We start from the raw sequence: 19,553 nt of genomic DNA, 5'->3' as shown, positions 1-19,553 counted from the left end.
TTTCATACTTTGAATATGCCTCCCTAAACTGGTACTGTTGTCAGTATACTAGCTGCAAATATATTAAGTAATACATCAAATAAATGACAATCTTTTTACCTCAAATATTCAAATTATCACTGGAGAACAGATTTAGAATTACAGCTCAAAATAAGTGTAAATTGTAACTGTTAATAGCATCCTTAAATATAACAATTGTTACCTGTTTTCTCGCATTTGGGCTGGATGGTGTTAATGAAGTTTTGGAACTGTGATCTGGAGGCATTACATATATCTTCCAAGTAGCTGTGGAGCTTTGGGACTTCTCTGCAGCATAGCATCTCCATAAGGTCTATAAAAGGCAAGAAGATTATTTTACAAGGTTTAGCTGCAGTTGGTTAAGCTGCCTTGACCCAATACTGTAAGAGGTAGTAAACTACAAGCATCACAAAAATACCACAACATAAAAAACGTAAGCATAAATAGTCCCTTAAAATGTTACCGTTATGCTTAAAGGGTAAAATTATGACTATAGGTTACATAAACTTGGCTTGTATTCCCTTGAGTATAGAAGATTGAGAGGTGATCTAATCTAGGTGTCTAAAATGATAAAAAGTATTCCATGGGGTCGACACAAAGAAACCAGTTCCTTTGGTGGGGGAATCCAGAACAAGGGGACATAATCTTAAAATTAGATCTAGGCCATTCAGGAGTGAAATCAGGAAGTACTTCTTCACACAAAGAGTAGTAGAAATCTCAAACCTTCTCCCTCAAAAGGCTGTGGTTGCTGGATCAATTGAAACTTTCAAGACTTAGATTGATAGATTGTTGTTACGTAGGGGTATCAAGGGATATGGACCAAAGGTGGGTAAATGCAGTTGAGGTATAGATCAGCCATGATCTAATTGAATGGCGGAACAGACTCGAAGGGCTTAATGGCCTACTTCTGTTGCTATGAGAGAATTTTTTCAAACTGAACAATTGAATTACTTATCCCATGTACATTGCAGACAACTGTCAGGTCAAGTGACACTGGATCACCTGTGACACCAATTTGCAAGTTATGTAGGCTCAAATCACTTGTTGCATTATTTTTCTCCAGTCACCAAGCCCTTTCATGTGGCCTGGTTCTACTGCACATTTCAGGTAATTAACATAAAATATGTAACAAGAATTTTTTGAAAAAGGCTATTTGGCCCAAACTGTCTATCCCTTTGGGTAGATCACAAGTGTGCCTATGCACCAACTTACCGTGCCCCTCAATCCCTTCTCTTTCCAGAAATGCTTCGAATTGTTTCTTGAACCATTTATATTGTCAACTATCCCATGTGTGTAAATGAAATTCCACCTGATTTCCTTTCTAAATTTGAACTTACTTCTCTGTTATTTAAATCTTTGCAAAATAAAACACACCTGTTAAAATGACGTAAGAAAGTATTTTGAGTCCAGACTTATTGTTGCATATACTATGATATTTTATGTATATAGTTTAGATAATTTTGTATTGTGGTGCATGTGTGCAGTCATGGCAGTCCATGGAATAGATAGATAACAAAATGTTAGTGTTGTTGGGTTGATTGCTATGTGCTTTTATCAGTTGATGTGTCACAATACTTCAGTAATTGAAAAGTAAAGTAAATATATCACAAGTCAAACATAATTTGAGAGTCTACAGTCTAGGCTTCCTGCCTGCTACCTGCTGACTTTTCGGCAGATTTGAATGGGCAGATGGCAGGAAGGTACTCAGGAGTATGACAATGATCTGCAAATCATGGAAATATATCCTGATGTATTTGCCATTTTGAGCAAGTAAAATGCATTTTAGGCAAGTAAGATATACATTTAGGCAACTAAATTAGTTTATGAAAGTTAATGCACAGATGATGCACTAATAATGATTTTGTGTGTCTTTGAAAGTAGAGCATAGAGGTGTATGATAATAGAAAATGAAAAATGGTGCTTATTGGTCCACACTAACCATTTGATATTATCCAGTTACATATTCACTACAGACCAATTAAATCCTGACATCTAATTCCACAAAAAAAAAACACAAAGCAGCCACGTTAGCTTTAAAACCTACTTTGTTATTTTTAAACTTTACCACAATTTTCACCCAGAGACAGGGAGAGGAAAAATTAGAGTGGGAAACAAGCAGTGGCAATTACAGCAAAAAAAGAGACACAGTTTTAAGAAAAAAAATTGTCTGTGAACAACATCAAGATTACTGAGAATAATTTAATCACCAAATATGTACCTCAGACAGCAGCTGAAAATAACATAGCAGGAGTGAAATCAGCATTTGCAGAATGCTTCGATACTCTAAATTTCATAAATCATAAGGACTTCCAAACAATAAATATAGTTGACCTCAGAATAGAACATGTAAATATAATAGCTGTGATCTGTACAGTAAAGTTTTTTGATTGGTGAGTAATACTTCCAAAAATGAGGACATAACCTTTGCAAGGAAATGTAAATAAAGCTGAACTATGAGACATACAGAAAGTGAACCAGGTCACTTAATTCCAGTACAAAAACTGAATGCATGAAGCAAGGAGATTATGACTTAATGTGTGCCAGATTTCAAAATTAACAAAAAAATAGCTTTTACATTAACCATGGTTCAGATTAGGAACAGTACATTTTCTCCACACATAATTAATGCAGCCAGATGTATATATTTTACAGTATTAGCTGATGTCCCATGGGGTGCTCACGATAAGTAGAGGTTTTATTTAAGAACAGGGGTCTTATGCCAAATAGCATTATAAAGGATACTGATTGACCCTGGGATCCGGGAGGACTGGGAAGAGGCCTGGGATCTAGAAGTACTGCGAATATGGTCTCAGGGTCTAGCAGTATTTTGAGGTAGATCCTCGGGAGGTATGGATCTAGGAAGCACTGGTAGGTGTGGACCCTGGGAGCAGAGATAAAAGTCATAGGTAAGGCAGTCTTGGAATCCATAAGGACTGGGGCCCATGGTCTAGCAATATTAGAGGGTTGTTGAATTCTAGTAGCCTAGAGGGGGAGTAGTTTAAGGAGAATGAGGCCTAAGTTGCCCGTGGCCCTGACAGCTGCCACCCTCCTGCAATCCCACCTATCAGCTTCTCCACTTGACCTATCCACAGCTCCTTTTGGGCCTTCAGGCACTTCCCCACCACTTTCCCCATCAGCTGGTTCTCGCCTTCAAGTTTACAAAGAATGTACAGCACAGAAACAGACCATTCGGCCCAACAGGTCCATGCCAGTGTTTATGTGCTATATGAGCCTCCTCCCAGCCATCTTCATTTAACCCTACCAACGTAGCCTTCTATTTCCTTCATCCTCATGTGTTGATCTTGCTTCCCCTTAAATGCATCTCTGCCAGTCGCCTCAACTACTCCTTGTGGTAGCGAGTTCCGGATTCTAATACTTCTCTGGGTAAAGAAGTTTCTCCTGAATCCCCTATTGCATTTGTTAGTGACTATCTTAGATTTATGGCCCCTAGTTCTGGTCTCCCCCGCAAATGGAAACATCTTCTCTATGTCTACCCTATCAAACCCTTACATAATCTTAAAGACCTCCATCAGGTCACCCCTCAGTCATCTCTTTTCTAGAGAAAAGAACCCCACCTATTCAATCTTTCCTGATAGATATAACCTCCCCTTTCTGGTATCATCCTAGTAAATCTTTTCTGCACCCTCTCCAGTGCCTCTATATCCTTTTTATAGTGTGGGTCTAAGCAAAGTTCTGTTCAAGTTTAGCATAACTTCTCTGCTTTTCAATTCTATCCCTCTAGAAATAAACCATAGTGCTTGGTATGCTGTTTTTTTTTAAATGGTCTTATTAACCTGCATCATTACTTTGTGATTTGTGTACCTGTACCCCTAAATCCCTCTGCTCCTCCGTCCCATTTAGACTCTTATTTTCCAAGGAGTATGTGGCCTCCTTATTATTCCTACCAAAATGTACCACCTCACACTTATCTATATTGAAATTCATTTGCCAATTACACGCCCATCCTTCTAGTTTATTAATGTCTTCTTTTTTTTGTTGCAGTCCTCCTCAGTATTAACTATACCTCCCAATTTGGTGTTGTCTGCAAATTTTGAAATTGTACTTCCAATTCCTGAGCCTAAATCGTTTATGTATATGATGAACAACAGTGGTCCCAGCACCGATCCTTGTGGAACACCACTTCCCACCATTTGCCAGTTTGAGTAACTACCTTTAACCCCTACTCTCTGTTTCCTGTTTTGCAGCCAGCTTGCGATCCATTCTGCTACTTGTCCCCTGACTCCACATGCTCTGGCCTTAATCATGAGTCTACTATACAGTACCTTATCAAAGGCCTTTTGAAAATCCAAATATATTACATCTACTACTTTGCCCTTGTCTATACTTTCTGTTACTTCTTCAAAAAATTCAATAAGGTTGGCCAAGCATGACCTTCCCTTTTGAAATCCGTGTTGATTATTCTTCATTATATTTTTGATTTCTAGATGTTTCTCTATTACATCTTTAAGTATGGATTCCATTATCTTTCCTACCACCGGCTTTAAGCTAATTGGTCTTTGGTTCCCTGGACTTGTTCTATTTCCCTTTTTAAATATAGGAATCACATTGGTTGTCCGCCAGTCCTCTGGCACTAACAATCCGGCCAATTACCGCCCCATCAGTCTACTCTCAATCATCAGCAAAGTGATGGAAGGTGTCATCGACAGTGCTATCAAGTGGCACTTACTCACCAATAACCTGCTCACCGATGCTCAGTTTGGGTTCCGCCAGGACCACTCGGCTCCAGACCTCATTACAGCCTTGGTCCAAACATGGACAAAAGAGCTGAATTCCAGAGGTGAGGTGAGAGTGACTGCCCTTGACATCAAGGCAGCATTTGACCGAGTGTGGCACCAAGGAGCCCTAGTAAAATTGAAGTCAATGGGAATCAGGGGGAAAACTCTCCAGTGGCTGGAGGCATACCTAGCACAAAGGAAGATGGTAGTGGTTGTTGGAGGCCAATCATCTCAGCCCCAGGACATTGCTGCAGGAGTTCCTCAGGGCAGTGTGCTAGGCCCAACCATCTTCAGCTGCTTCATCAATGACCTTCCCTCCATCATAAGGTCAGAAATGGGGATGTTCGCTGATGACTGCACAGTGTTCAGTTCCATTCGCAACCCCTCAAATAATGAAGCAGTCCGAGCCCACATGCAGCAAGACCTGGACAACATCCAGGCTTGGGCTCACAAGTGGCAAGTAACATTCACGCCAGATAAGTGCCAGGCAATGACCATCTCCAACAAGAGAGAGTCTAACCACCTCCCCCTGACATTCAACGACATTACCATCGCCGAATCCCCCACCATCAACATCCTGGGGGTCACCATTGACCAGAAACTTAACTGGACCAGCCATATAAATACTGTGGCTACTAGAGCAGGTCAGAGGCTGGGTATTCTGCGGCGAGTGACTCACCTCCTGACTCCCCAAAGCCTTTCCACCATCTACAAGGCACAAGTAAGGAGCGTGATGGAATACTCCCCACTTGCCTGGATGAGTGCAGCTCCAACAACACTCAAGAAGCTCGACACCATCCAAGATAAAGCAGCCCGCATGATTGGCACCCCATCCACCACCCTGAACATTCACTCCCTTCACCACCGGCGCACCGTGGCTGCAGTGTGCACTATCCACAGGATGCACTGCAGCAACTCGCCAAGGCTTCTTCGACAGCACCTCCCAAACCCGCGACCTCTACCACCTAGAAGGACAAGGGCAGCAGGCACGTGGGAACAACACCACCTGCACGTTCCCCTCCAAGTCACACACCATCCCGACTTGGAAATATATCGCCGTTCCTTCATTGTCGCTGGGTCAAAATCCTGGAACTCCCTTCCTAACAGCACTGTGGGAGAACCATCACCACACGGACTGCAGCGGTTCAAGAAGGCGGCTCACCACCACCTTCTCGAGGGCAATTAGGGATGGGCAATAAATGCTGGCCTCGCCAGCGACGCCCACATCCCGTGAACGAATTAAAAAAAACAACAGAAAATGCTGGAAGAGCTCAGCAAGTCAGGCAGCATCTGTGGGGAAAGAAACAGAGCTAACATTTCAGGTCGAAGACCTTTCGTCAGAACTGGTCCTCTGGCACTATTCCCTTTTCTAATGAATTTTTATATATATGTAATAGTGCCTCTGCTATCTCTTTCCTAACTTCTCTCAATATGCGTGAATGCAATCCATCCGGACCTGGGGTTTTATCCACTCTAAGTTTGATTAGTTTATCAATTATCTCCCCCCTTTCTATCTTAAATGTCTTTATATCTTTTTTGATCTCTTCTTCTAATGTCCTGCCCAGCGTATTAGTCTCCCTGGTAAATCAGGTACGGTAGCATAATGGTTGTGTTACTGGACTAGTAATCCAGAGTCCTGGACTAGTAATCCAGAGTCATAAGTTCAAATCACACCACCACAACTAGGGAATTTAAATTCAGTTAATTAAATAAAATCTGGTATAAAAAGCTAGTATCAGTAATGGTGACCACGAAACTACTAGATTTTCGTTAAAAACTCATTCTAGTTCAATAATGCCCTTTTAAGGAAGGAAACCTGCCGTCCTTACCTCGTCTAGCCTATATGTGACTCCAGACCCACGGCAATGTGGTTGATTCTTAATTGCCCCCTGAAATGGCCTAGCAAGCCACTCAGCTGTACAATCATGCTACAAAAATTCACGATAAGAATAAAACCGTATGAACCACTAGGCACCGGACACGGCAAAGGCAAAGGAAGACCATCAACCCTGCAAAATCCTGCCAAAATTAGTCAAGCAACAGCCTGACATAACCATAGTCACTGAATCATATCTTTCAGCCAACATCCCAGACTCCTTCATCACCATCCCTAGCTATGTCCAGACTCACCAGAGGTGGCGGCACAGTGGTTTACAGACAGGAGGGAGTGGCCCTGGGAGTCCTCAACATTGACTCCAGACCTCATGGCATCAGGTCAAACATAAGCAAGGAAACCTCCTGCTGATTACCACCGACCACCCTCCATGTTGAGAAGCACTGAGGGTAGCAAGGGCAGAGAAGGTACTCTGGGTGGGGGACTTCAATGTCCATCACCAAGAGTGGCTCGGTAGCACCGCTAATGACCGAACTGGCTGTGTCCTGTAGGACATAGCTGCCAGACTGGGCCAGACAGGTGGTGAGAACATCAACACGAGGGAAAAAACTACTTGACCTCGTCCTCACCAATCTACCTGTCGCAGATGCATCTATCCATGACAGTATTGGTAAGAGTGACCACCGCACAGTCCTTGTGGAGACAAAGTCCCATCTTCGCACTGAGGACACCGTCCAACGTGTTGTGTGGCACTACCACCGTGCTAAATGGGATAGATTCAGAACACATCTGGCAGCTCAAAACTGGGCATCCATGAAGCGCCGTGGGCCATCAGAATTGTATTCCAGCACAATCGGTAACCTCATGGCCCAGCATATCTCTCACTCTACCATTACCAACAAGCCAGGGGATCAACTCTGGTTCAATGAGGAGTGTAGAAGAGCATGCCAGGAGCAGCACCAGGCGTACCTAAAAACGAGGTGCCAACCTGGTGAAGCTACAACACAGGACCACATGCATGCTAAACAGCGGAAGCAGCGTGCTATGGACAGAGTTAAGCGATCTCACAACCAACGGATCAGATCAAAGCTCTCCAGTCCTGCCACATCCAGTCATGAATAGTGGTGGATAATTAAACAACTAATGGGAGGAGGAGGCACCGTGAACATCCCCATCCTCAATGATGGCAGAGCCCAGCACATGAGTGCAAAAGACAAGGTTGAAGCATTTGCAACCATCTTCAGCCAGAAGTGCTGAGTGGATGATCCATCTCGGCCTCCTCCTGAAATCCCCGCCACCATCACAGAAGCCAGACTTCAGCTAATTCAATTCACTCCACGCAATATAAAAAAACAGCTGAGTGCTCTGGATACAGCAAAGGCTATGGGCCCTGACAACAGCTCAGCTGTAATGCTGAAGACTTGTACACCAGAACTAGCCGCACTTCTAGCCAAGCTGTTCCAGTACAGTTACAACACTGGCATCTACCAGACAAAGTGGAAAATTGTCCAGGTATGTCCTGTCCTCAAAAAAGCAGGACAAATCCAATCCGGCCAATTACTGCCCCATCAGTCTACTCTCAATCATCAGCAAAGTGATGGAAGGTGTCGTCAACAGTGCTATCAAGCGGCACTTATTCACCAATAACCTGTTCACCGATGCTCAGTTTGGGTTCCGCTAGGACCACTCAGCTCCAGACCTCATTACAGCATTAGTCCAAACATGGACAAAAGAACTGAATTCCAGAGGTGAGGAGAGAGTGACTGCCCTTGACATCAAGGCAGCATTTGACCAAGTGTGGCATCAAGGAGCACTAGTAAAATTGAAGTCAATAGGAATCAGGGGGAAAACTCTCCAGTGGCTGGAGTCATACCTAGCACAAAGGAAGATGGTAGTGGTTATTGGAGGCCAATCATCTCAGCCCCCATTGCTGCAGGAGTTCCTCAGGGCAGTGTCCTTGGCCCAACCATCTTCAGCTGCTTCATCAATGACCTTCCTTCCATCATAAGGTCAGAAGTGGGGATGTTCGCTGATGATTGCACAGTATTCAGTTCCATTCGCAACCCCTCAGATAATGAAGCAGTCCGTGCCCACATGCAGCAAGATCTGGACAACACCCAGGCTTGGGCTGATAAGTGGCAAGTAACATTTGCGCCAGACAAGTGCCAGGCAATGATCATCTCCAACAAGATAGATTCTAACCACCTCCCCTTGACATTCAACGGCATTACCATCACCGAATCCCCCACCATCAATACCCCGGGAGTCACCATTGACCAGAAACTAAACTGGACCAGCCACATAAATACTGTGGCTACAAGAGCAGGTCAGAGGCTGGGTATTCTGCAGCAAGTGACTCATCTCCTGACTCCCCAAAGCCTTCTACAAGGCACAAGTCAGGAGTGTGATGGAATACTCTCCACTTGCCTGGATGAGTGCAGCTCCAACAACACTCAAGAAGCTCGACACCATCCAGGACAAAGCAGCCCGCTTGATTGGCACCCCATCCACCCACCTTAAACATTCCCTCCCTCCACCACCGGTGCACTGTGGTTGCAGTGTGTACCATCTACAAGATGCACTGCAGCAACTCGCCAAGGCTTCTTCGACAGCACCTCCCATTCCCGCAACCTCTACCACCTAGAAGGACAAGGGCAGCAGGCGCATGGGAACTCCACCACCTGCACATTCCCCTCCAAGTCACACACCATCCTGACTTGGAAATATATCGCCTTTCCTTCATCGTCGCTGGGTCAAAATCCTGGAACTCCCTACCTAACAGCATTGTGGGAGAACCTTCACCGCACAGACTGCAGCGGTTGAAGGCGACGGCTCACCACCACCTTCTCAAGGGCAATAAATGCTGGCCTTGCCAGCAACGCCCACATCCCATGAATGAATGAAAAAAAATACTGAGGCAAAATAATTATTTAATATTTCTTCCATTTCGCTGTCATTGCCTGTGAGTTTATCGTGTGTATCTTAGTGGCCCTATCCCTATCCTGATTTTTCTTTTGTTATTTAGTATCTGTAGATTAGTTTACTTTTTTTGATATTCCTTGCTAATTTAATTTCCTAGTTTATTTTTGCCTTCCTAATTGTTTTTTTTTTTTACTTCTTTCCTAACCTTTTCATATTCGCTTTTATCATTCTGTTCTTCTTTATTTCAAAATATACTTTATTTCATAGAGTTTAAAGATACACACAGTTCAATGTAAATATTACAATTTCAAACCAGTACAATTCAAACCAATACATTACAGATCGTCATCCTCTCCTTTGTTGTCTACGTACTTAGTGTATGCCTTTTTCTTTAGTTTCAATTTTGTCCTTATCTCTTTATTCATCCATGTTGCATCATTATTGGCTATTTTGTTCTTGCTTTTTAGTGGTATATATTTCTCCTGGACTCTGTTGATCACCGTTTTAAAATGTTTCCCACTGCTGTTCTATTTCTTTGTTTTTCAGTAAACCTTTCCAGTTTATAATTTCTTGTGTTAAAGCACTTGGCATTTGTCAACTTCACAGTCTTCAATATACAAAATTTCCATAAACAAGAGTTACTTTATAAAATGCTCAAAAGTTCATCAATCATACAGTTTCCAAGTGTTAATACTAAAAGATTACCTTTAAAACCCCAAAATGCTTTGCTTACACAGAAGAGGAGACTTTTTAAAGTGCACGTGGAGCTAAATTGAAGAAGGCAGGTGCTTGCTATGGTTAACATAGACAACAACCAAATTCACCTTCCAGCTAGATTTACATCACTTGGAAAAACAAATACGATAATCTCTTCTTTTGCTTCTTTCAATTCGGTTTATTACTGCATACTCAGCCAGTGGTGAATTTTCTCAGCTCAAATATTCCAGATTAGCACCTAAGATGGTCCCATGTGCCAATATCTGGGTTTCTCTATGAAGCCATTGTCTTGACATGTCAACAGAGTAAAAGGTGAGGCAAAAAAAAATCCATCAATTGTTAGTTCTTTACACTATCTTTTTTGTGTTTATTAGCAGGACATATCTAGCCTAATCTTGCTCTTTAATCACACCTATGTAACTTGAGTTTCCCTTTGTCCATTTGTGTGCGCGTTTTGGCTGCCGCTGCAGACCTGAGCCCATCACTTCTATTTCCCCCTTTTTTCTTCTTTTCTCTTTACCCCTCCTAGGCCCCTCCCCTATCTTTATGCCTCCTTTCATTTCTCCCCTCTTGGGTACTCAGCCCCTCCAAATCCCCAACCCTTCAGCACTCCTCAACTTTCCTACTCTCCTTCGTCAGGTGAGTGTCACCTGACGAAGGAGAAAGCCTCCGAAAGCTTGTGATTTTCAAATAAAACTGTTGGACTATAACCTGCTGTTGTAAGATTCCTTACATTTATTACCTCTAGATTTGGCTATTCCAATGCTCTCCTAGCCAGCCTCCAGTCTTCCACCCTCTTCGGCTCATCCAAAACTCTGCTGCCATATCCTAATTTGCACCAAGTCCCATTCAGCCATTGGTGAAGCTCGCTGATCTACTTTAGCTCCCAGTCCAGCAATGCGTAGATTTTAAAATTCACATCCTTGTTTTCAAATCCCTCCACAGCCTTGCCTCTCCCTATTTCTGTGACCGCCTCCAGCCCTACAACCCTCCGAGATCACTACGCTCCTCCAATTATGGCCTCCTGCGCATCCCTAATTTTAATCGCTCCACCATCGGCTGCCTTGCCTTCAGCTGCCTAGGCCCTAAGCTCTGGAATTCCCTCCCTAAAACTCTCCACCCCTCTACCTCGCTCTCCTCCTTTAAGACACTCCTTAAAACCTACCTCTACTTGTCCTAATATCTCCTTACGTGGCTCAGTGTCAAATTTTGTTTGATAATCGCTCCTGTGAAGCGCTTTGGGATGTTTTACTACGTTAAAGGCACTATATAAATGCAAGTTGTTTTTATTGTTACAATGATATCACTCTTCAGTACACAACCTTTCTAAGCAAACACTTGCGACCCAAAATTCCCATGGTAGTGAAGAGGGGAGGGAATTCCGCCTGACATGATGTTGTAGTACTAATCCTGCTGTAAATTGTGGGATTGGATCATTTAAATCAGGCATAAAGGCTGTGAAAAAAAGAGCCTGTAACACCTCAGAAACACCAATGAGTCAGAAAAACAAAAAGGTGGGAGTTAAGCACCAAGTGAATGCCAGACAGTGGGAGTTTTGTGGGGGGGGGGGGTGCAGGATAGAGAGATGGTAGAAAATAGCTGGCAGAGAGGCAGACACCCAGTACTGCAACAGGATATGAAATCTGCCGTTGCTTAAAGGGGGTAATGGCAACACTGGAGGAAGCAGGCAACAGGAAGAAGGATGGCAACCAGATTTAGAGTGTCTGACTTGGATGTCCTCTCAATGGAGTTATACAGCAGGAGCAGGAGAGGGCCAATCGTGAGACTAGATGAATATTAGACTCACATGGAGTCCCTAAGGACCATCTTGGAGAACATGTGGCAGACAGCAGGGGTCACGACATAGTCTAATGCCAGCCTCTGTCGATATCTGAGAAGTATTCAACACAATACAAAGCCTGCAGGAACATCTGCCTTTGTCTTCCAACTGAAGCATTCAGACCAGTCGATGCATCCAACGTAGATGCTTTGATCACTGGCTTTCAGGCCTTGGCAAACAGTTGATCAATGATGGCAACTGGCTCTGAGGGCTTTGGTGTGCCATCTTTCAGGATCTGCAGGATCTAATTCATACCATCTAGTCTGCCCTCCCTCTGATCAGTGGCCAGTCCAAGGCAGGAACCAGCACAATAGAGGTGGTTAGAGTCCACCTTCATAATATCATCCTCCCCCATGGTGCCAGCTCATGTGCCCTTTATAGCCATCCCCTTCAAATGTCAGCTCATGTAGATGCCAGGATGCAGGACCAGGTTGTCCGTGCACCTGCAGTAGTGATGCAGCCTGAAGAATCTACCCAGAACTTAGAAGCCCTTCGTCCCAAGAGGCTCAAGATACCACAGTGCATCGAAGCAACCTTGGCATCATAGAATCATAGAAGTTTACAACATGGAAACAGGCCCTTCGGCCCAACATGTCCATGTCGCCCAGTTTATACCACTAAGCTAGTCCCAATTGCCTGCACTTGGCCCATATCCCTCTATACCCATCTTACCCATGTAACTGTCCAAATGCTTCTTAAAAGACAAAATTGTACCCGCCTCTACTACTGCCTCTGGCAGCTCGTTCCAGACACTCACCACCCTTTGAGTGAAAAAATTGCCCCTCTGGACCCTTTTGTATCTCTCCCCTCTCACCTTAAATCTATGTCCCCTCGTTATAGACTCCCCTACCTTTGGGAAAAGATTTTGACTATCTACCTTATCTATGCCCCTCATTATTTTATAGACTTCTATAAGATCACCCCTCAACCTCCTACTCTCCAGGGAAAAAAGTCTCAGTCTATCCAACCTCTCCCTATAAGTCAAACCATCAAGTCCCGGCAGCATCCTAGTAAATCTTTTCTACACTCTTTCTAGTTTAATAATATCCTTTCTATAATAGGGTGACCAGAACTGTACACAGTACTCCAAGTGTGGCCTTACTAATGTCTTGTACAACTTCAACAAGACATCCCAACTCCTGTATTCAATGTTCTGACCAATGAAACCAAGAAAGCTGAATGCCTTCTTCACCACCCTATCCACCTGTGACTCCACTTTCAAGGAGCTATGAACCTGTACTCCTAGATCTCTTTGTTCTATAACTCTCCCCAACGCCCTACCATTAACGGAGTAGGTCCTGGCCCGATTCGATCTACCAAAATGCATCACCTCACATTTATCTAAATTAAACTCCATCTGCCATTCATCGGCCCACTGGCCCAATTTATCAAGATCCCGTTGCAATCCTAGATAACCTTCTTCACTGTCCACAATGCCAACAATCTTGGTGTCATCTGCAAACTTACTAACCATGCCTCCTAAATTCTCATCCAAATCATTAATATAAATAACAAATCCCTAGCCCTCAGGTAGAATCTCAGCACAGCACAAGGATAGGCTTAAGAAAAGCAGAGAGGGGCACTAGGCATAGGCTCAATGGTAAAAAGAAGCACCTGTCAAAAACATATAAGTACACAGTAAAACTACTTTATGATACATGAAGTCTCGTGTTCAGAGGCATGTCTGTTCTTTTTTTTTTTGTGTTTGAGAGGATGTTTAGAGGTCAGTTTGCAATGGGACACACACTTCCTTCCATGCCTCTTCAATGAATTGTTGCCTCCTTAAGAAAGGTAAGGAATCTTACAACACCAGGTTATAGTCACTCACTCACCTGATGAAGGGGATAATCTCCGAAAGCTTGTGATTTTAAAATAAAATTGTTGGACTATAACCTGGTGTTGTAAGATTCCTTACATTTGTCCACCCCAGTCCATCACCGGCATCTCCACATCATGCCTCCTTAAGAAGGTCTCTTCTGATGCATGCTCCAGTGGAAGTATACCTTCTCGTTGGTCATCTTCTCCTTTGGTGCTGGTCAAGTGCTCTATTATGCATGCATTGCAGCAGACTGTATGGTTCTGGCACACGAGACAACATTGTATTTCCTTCCGAGCCCGGTGTTACTTTTTTAAAAAAAATCTTACAGGTTTTGCCATGTTGTTTTATTGATTTTCTTTTAAATTTTGGTGCAGCAAGCTTTGCAAAGCTACCAACTGCATTATCCATTCTTGTGCGATCCAACGCTTCGAATATCTGGTTCAAACATTTCTTGCAGATTTCTGAAGTTTTTTGGTATGGTAAGCAAGTTTTTTTCTGTAGTGTGTGATCAAGGATATGGGGCAGAGATTCGTTTGGTACCCAATCAGAAATGGACAGATCTTTGTTCGTAGGGATTTTCAATGCACTTTGAAACAGAATGTTATCATTCACCTTCCATTTTTAAAATGAGTACAAAAGTCTACAATAAAATGATTAAATTCACCTATACATTCTGTGTTTAAACTGTGTTTAGGATTTGCTTTTTGTAAGCTATATCTCTCCTCCACTTCTATGTATCAATATATTACTGAGGAGTGAGGATGATTACCCCATGAAACAATTTTAAGAGCAGTGAGACTTAAATTTATTTATTTATAATATCAAAACAAGGTAAAGAATAAACTTTGCAATGTTTTCCAGAAATAACTTTTCAGAAAAAGTGACATTACTTTATTCCAGGGATTGTTTATTTAGCAAATAAAGCAAATTAAATGTGTGACAGGGCATTTTGCATTCTTAAATTTGGCATTATTTAATCTTTATATTCTGTAATATATTATAAATAATTACTAACTGTACTTGTTTATTTAAGTTTATCTCAGAGTACTCTAAAGCAATCAAACAAAACTATTAACGTAAGGAGCGGAAATTCTGGAACGACTGTACCATTATTTCATTTTGCAAGGAGGTTCTGAACAAAAATCTTGAATTTAAACACATTTATTTAATCAGGACCTTTCATTTCAATAATTGAACAGTAATGCAGCTTAGGAGAAAATTAATGAGTAGGAAAGGACTTCAGTGTGAATGGCAAATTAAACATATATTGTAGTGTATTCTAAATGGTAAAACAAAATCAAAAAAATTGATAGAGGGAGAAAATAGAATGAGAGTAAACTAGATGGAAATGTAAAAACAGATTGTAAGAGGTTCTACAAGTATATAAAAAGGAAAAGATTAGTGAAAGTAAACATGGGTCCTTTAGAGGCGGAGACAGAAGAAATTATAATGGGGAATAAGGAAACGACAGACGTTAAACAAATATTTTGTATCTGTCTTCACAGTAGAAGACATAAAAAGCATACCAGAAATAGTGGGGAACCAAGGGTCTAATTAAAGTAATTAAGATTAGTAAAGAAAAAGTACTGGAGAGATTAATGGGACTAAAAGCTGACAAATCTCTGGACCTGGTGGCCTACATCCTAGGGTTCGAAAAGAGATGGCTGCAGAGATAGTGGATGCATTGGTTGTGATCTTCCAAAATTCCCTAGATTCTAGAATGGTCCCAGGGGATTGGAAGGTAGCAAATATAACACCACTATTCAAGAAAAGGAGAGAGAAAACAGGGAACTATAGGCTAGTTAGCCTGACACAATAGTAGGGAAAATGCTGAAATCTATTATTATGGATGTGGTAATGGGGCACTTTGAAAATCATAATATGATTAGGCAGAATCAACATGGTTTTATGAAAGGGAAATCATGTTTGATAAATCTATTAGGGTTTTTTGAGGATGTAACTAGCAGGGTAGTGGATGTAGTATATTTGGATTTTCAAAAGGCATTCAATAAGGTGTCACACACAAGGTTGTTATGCAAATAAGGGCTCATGGGGTTGGGGGTAATATATCAGCATGGATAGAATCATAGAATCATGGAAAGTTACATCACAGAAGGAGGCCATTTGGCCGATCGTGTCCATGCCGGCCGAAAAAGAGCTATCCAGTTTAATCCCACTTTCCAGCACTTGGTCCATAGCCCTGTAGGTTATGGGCTTCAAGTGCACATCCAATTATTTTTTTAAATGAGTTGAGGGTTTCTGCCTCTACTACCCTTTCACACAGTGAGTTCCAGACCTCCACAACCATCTGGGTGAAAAAATTTCCCCTCAGCTCCCCTCTAATCCTTCTACCAATTACTTTAAATCTACGCCCCCTGGTCACTGACCCCTCTGCTAAAGGAAATAGGTCCTCCCTATCCACTCTATCCAGTCCAGTCATAATTTTATATACCTCAATTAAATCTCCCCTCAGCCTCCTTTGTTCCAAAGAAAACAACCCCAGCCTATCCAATCTTATCTCAGCTAAAATTCTCCAGCCCTGGCAACATCCTCGTAAATCTCCTCTGTACCCTGTCTAGTGCAATCACATCTTTCCTGTAATGTGGTGACCAGAACTGTACGCAGTACTCAAGCTGTGTTTTATACAGTTCTAGCATAACCTCCCTGCTATTATATTCTATGTCTCGGCTAATAAAGGAAAGTATCCCGTACGCCTTTTTAACCACATTATCTACCTGTCCTGCTACCTTCAGGGATCTGTGTACATGCACTCCAAGGTCCCTTTATTCCTCTACAGCTCTCAGTATCCTCCCATTTATTGTATATTCCCTTGTCTTGTTTGCCCTCCCCAAATGCATTACCTCACAATTCTCTAGATTGAATTCCATTTGCCACTTTTCTGCCCATCTGACCAGTCCATTAATATCTTCCTGCAGTCTACAGCTTTCCTCCTCACTGTCAACCACACGGCCAATTTTTGTATCATCTGCAAACTTCTTGATCAAGCCCCTCACATTCAAGTCCAAATCATTAATATATACCACAAAAAGCAAGACTGGTTAACAGACAGAAAACAGAGTAGGAATAAATGGGTCATTCTCAGGTTGGCAGGGTAGTGGGGTGCCGCAAGGATCAGTGCTTGGGCCGCAGCTATTTACAATCTATATTAATGACTCAGATGAAGGGACCAAGTGTAATGTATCCAGGTTTGCTGACTGTACAAAGCTAGGTGGGAAAGTAACTGTGAGGAGGACACAAAGGGTATAATTTTAAAAGGGAAAAATGGTGGGTTGGGGGCGGGGGGAGCAATCAAAATTGCTGTTTTTGGAAGCGGGCAGACATCCCGGCTGGAACCCGCACATTTGTGAACGAGACGCAGGCAAATCTGTGTGCGCACATTGAGGTTGCCTGGACCTCCCCCCACTCAGATCCCGATGTCCGATGTCCCCACTCCAACCTTTGTTCCCACCCCCCACCCACCCCCCCATTTCTATCCTAAATGTCAATGGGGTCTCTCTCTCTCTCTCTCTCTCTACCTCCCTCCCCCCACCCCGCACCCCACCCCACCTCGGATATGCAGCTCCTGTCGGCAGCCAGCCTGTCAACCGAACACAAAACCCAGAAGAGGCTTTGATTAGCTTCACTGGGGTTGCACGATCGCAAGCCGCCTACTTCCCTTCCGGGTTTGGCGCCCGAAAATCACCCCTCCCCCCCCGAACTCTTCCCGCCGGCATATTAAAATTGTGCCCAAAGAATCTGCAAAGGGATATAGGCAGGTTAAGTGAGTGGGCAAGAAGGTGGCCACGGCTAACCTGTCTGAACACCAACGACACCTTTGATTGGTGTGAGTGTGTCCCAGCCTAATATAAGATATGCGATTTGAGAACCTTTCACTCACTCACTCACCTGACGAAGGAGATAATCTCCGAAAGCTTGTGATTTTAAAATAAAATTGTTGGACTATAACCTGGTGTTGTAAGATTCCTATTTATTATGTTCTTGTGTTTTATGGTCACACCTGCTGCATTTCATTTATTTATGTTTAGACTCAATTCAAAAATATCCATTGTTCACATAAGCAATAGTAACTTCTAAAAGGATTATACCATTACTTAAGTTCGGAGGGAGATTCTGAATAAAAATCCTGAATTTAAATTGAACTTTTTGGTAACTCTGCTGTACTGTTGCAAATATATTTGGTAAATTATAAAAGATGCTACTTTTATACTTTTTGTCCCTTACTATGAAAGCTTATGCACTAAACAGATGGAAGCAAAGATAAAGAGCCATTCTCCTTTGTTATATGCAAAGGTTGAGTTATTTATATATCTGTTGTATGAGGGGAACAATTTATTTATTTACTGCAAGGGATAAGAAATAATATATATTCACATAGTCAAGCTTTTTGTCTTTATGGGTTGCATAGGTTATATCATGGAGCTTTGGGAGACACATATGAAGTTTAATTGATGTTTGTATTAATTTGCATGTGTCAGATTGCTGATACTAACAGCTCTTGGTGTTCTGGTTTAGGATTTACGCAACAATGAGTCAATCGTGCTAAATACAGCAGAGAATTTTTTCTTGGACCATTTGAAAAATGTTCCTACTCTGTCTGAGGATCTCTTACAAATTTCTTTCCAAATTCCTTCAATGGAAATGTTCACCCCTACAGTCTTTTTGCAACAGCACAACCACTGACTAAGCATTAGGAATGCCACAAAAAATCTTCTATTACACCGGTGGTTGCTAGGGTGTGGTTTTCTAGCCTAAATAACCCAGGCCCCACATTCTGGGATACCCAATCCAATTTAGATTTTTTAATTATTGGTTCACCCTGTTTGAATTTTGTGGGTCTGGAGGTTTGGAAATTGTTAGCTGTTTTTAGCATAGTTGTTGCATTTTGCAAAACTCCTAAACCAGAACACCATGATCTGTTAGTATCAGCAACTTGAGACAAGCTAGTTTATATAAACATGGATTTAAACTTTATGGGGCTGAATTTCCATGGGGGTTCTCCCAATCATCTGCTATAACTCTGGCAGAAGAGCCACAGAAACTCCAGAAAGCCACCATTTATGTTGTTTTTCTGGGGCTTCCGTGGCTCCTCTGCCGAAGGTGCTGCGGATGAGCAGGAGAACTCCTGCAGAAATTCGCCCGCTGTATGTGGTTCCCAAGGATTCATGGTATGCACTTACATAGCTCATGAAGACAAAAAGCTTGATAACTCTGTGTAAATATATACGATTCAATTCCCACATCAACTAAATAAATGGGAGAAAACCACCATGATACAGTTACATTTTTTTCTACCATTTGATAAGGGGGAAACAATTTTTGAAGACATATAAATGAGAAAAAACAGATTTTTAACCAACATACTTTTGTTATCAACTGGATTACAATATAATGTACAATTTCAATTCCCTTATGGTTCATGTTGACATCAATACCTTTTCATTATATTTGCAGTGCATACCTGAATGAGGGAGGCAGCAGCAGGTATTTGCCTACTGAAATGCTTTTGACGCTGTTTCTGTTGAACCTTGAGAGCAAATCCAGATCCCAGTATACCCTTAAAATTGAACATTTCATTAAAGCAAGTCATTGCACATTAAAGCAAAATTATTTGACTACATTATTACACTTCTTTTGTAAACCATACAA

General features: G+C 42.2%; 1 protein-coding gene across 1 annotated transcript in view; it reads right to left on the bottom strand.

Annotated features, from left to right (window-relative positions):
* kcnq1.2 (potassium voltage-gated channel, KQT-like subfamily, member 1.2) overlaps positions 1 to 19,553 on the bottom strand; it is a 715,294-nt gene that overhangs the window by 558,829 nt on the left and 136,912 nt on the right. Inside the window, exons 9-10 of the mRNA XM_067999137.1 lie at positions 19,366 to 19,461; positions 203 to 331 (exon numbers count right to left, since the gene is read on the bottom strand). Of these exons, the coding sequence (XP_067855238.1) occupies positions 203 to 331; positions 19,366 to 19,461 (225 nt within the window). The remainder of the gene's footprint in view (positions 1 to 202; positions 332 to 19,365; positions 19,462 to 19,553) is intronic.

The sequence above is a fragment of the Heptranchias perlo genome, chromosome 18 (assembly GCF_035084215.1).
Source record: "Heptranchias perlo isolate sHepPer1 chromosome 18, sHepPer1.hap1, whole genome shotgun sequence".
Classification (NCBI taxonomy): Eukaryota; Metazoa; Chordata; class Chondrichthyes; order Hexanchiformes; family Hexanchidae; genus Heptranchias; species Heptranchias perlo.
This window is presented reverse-complemented; position numbering and strand designations above follow the sequence as displayed.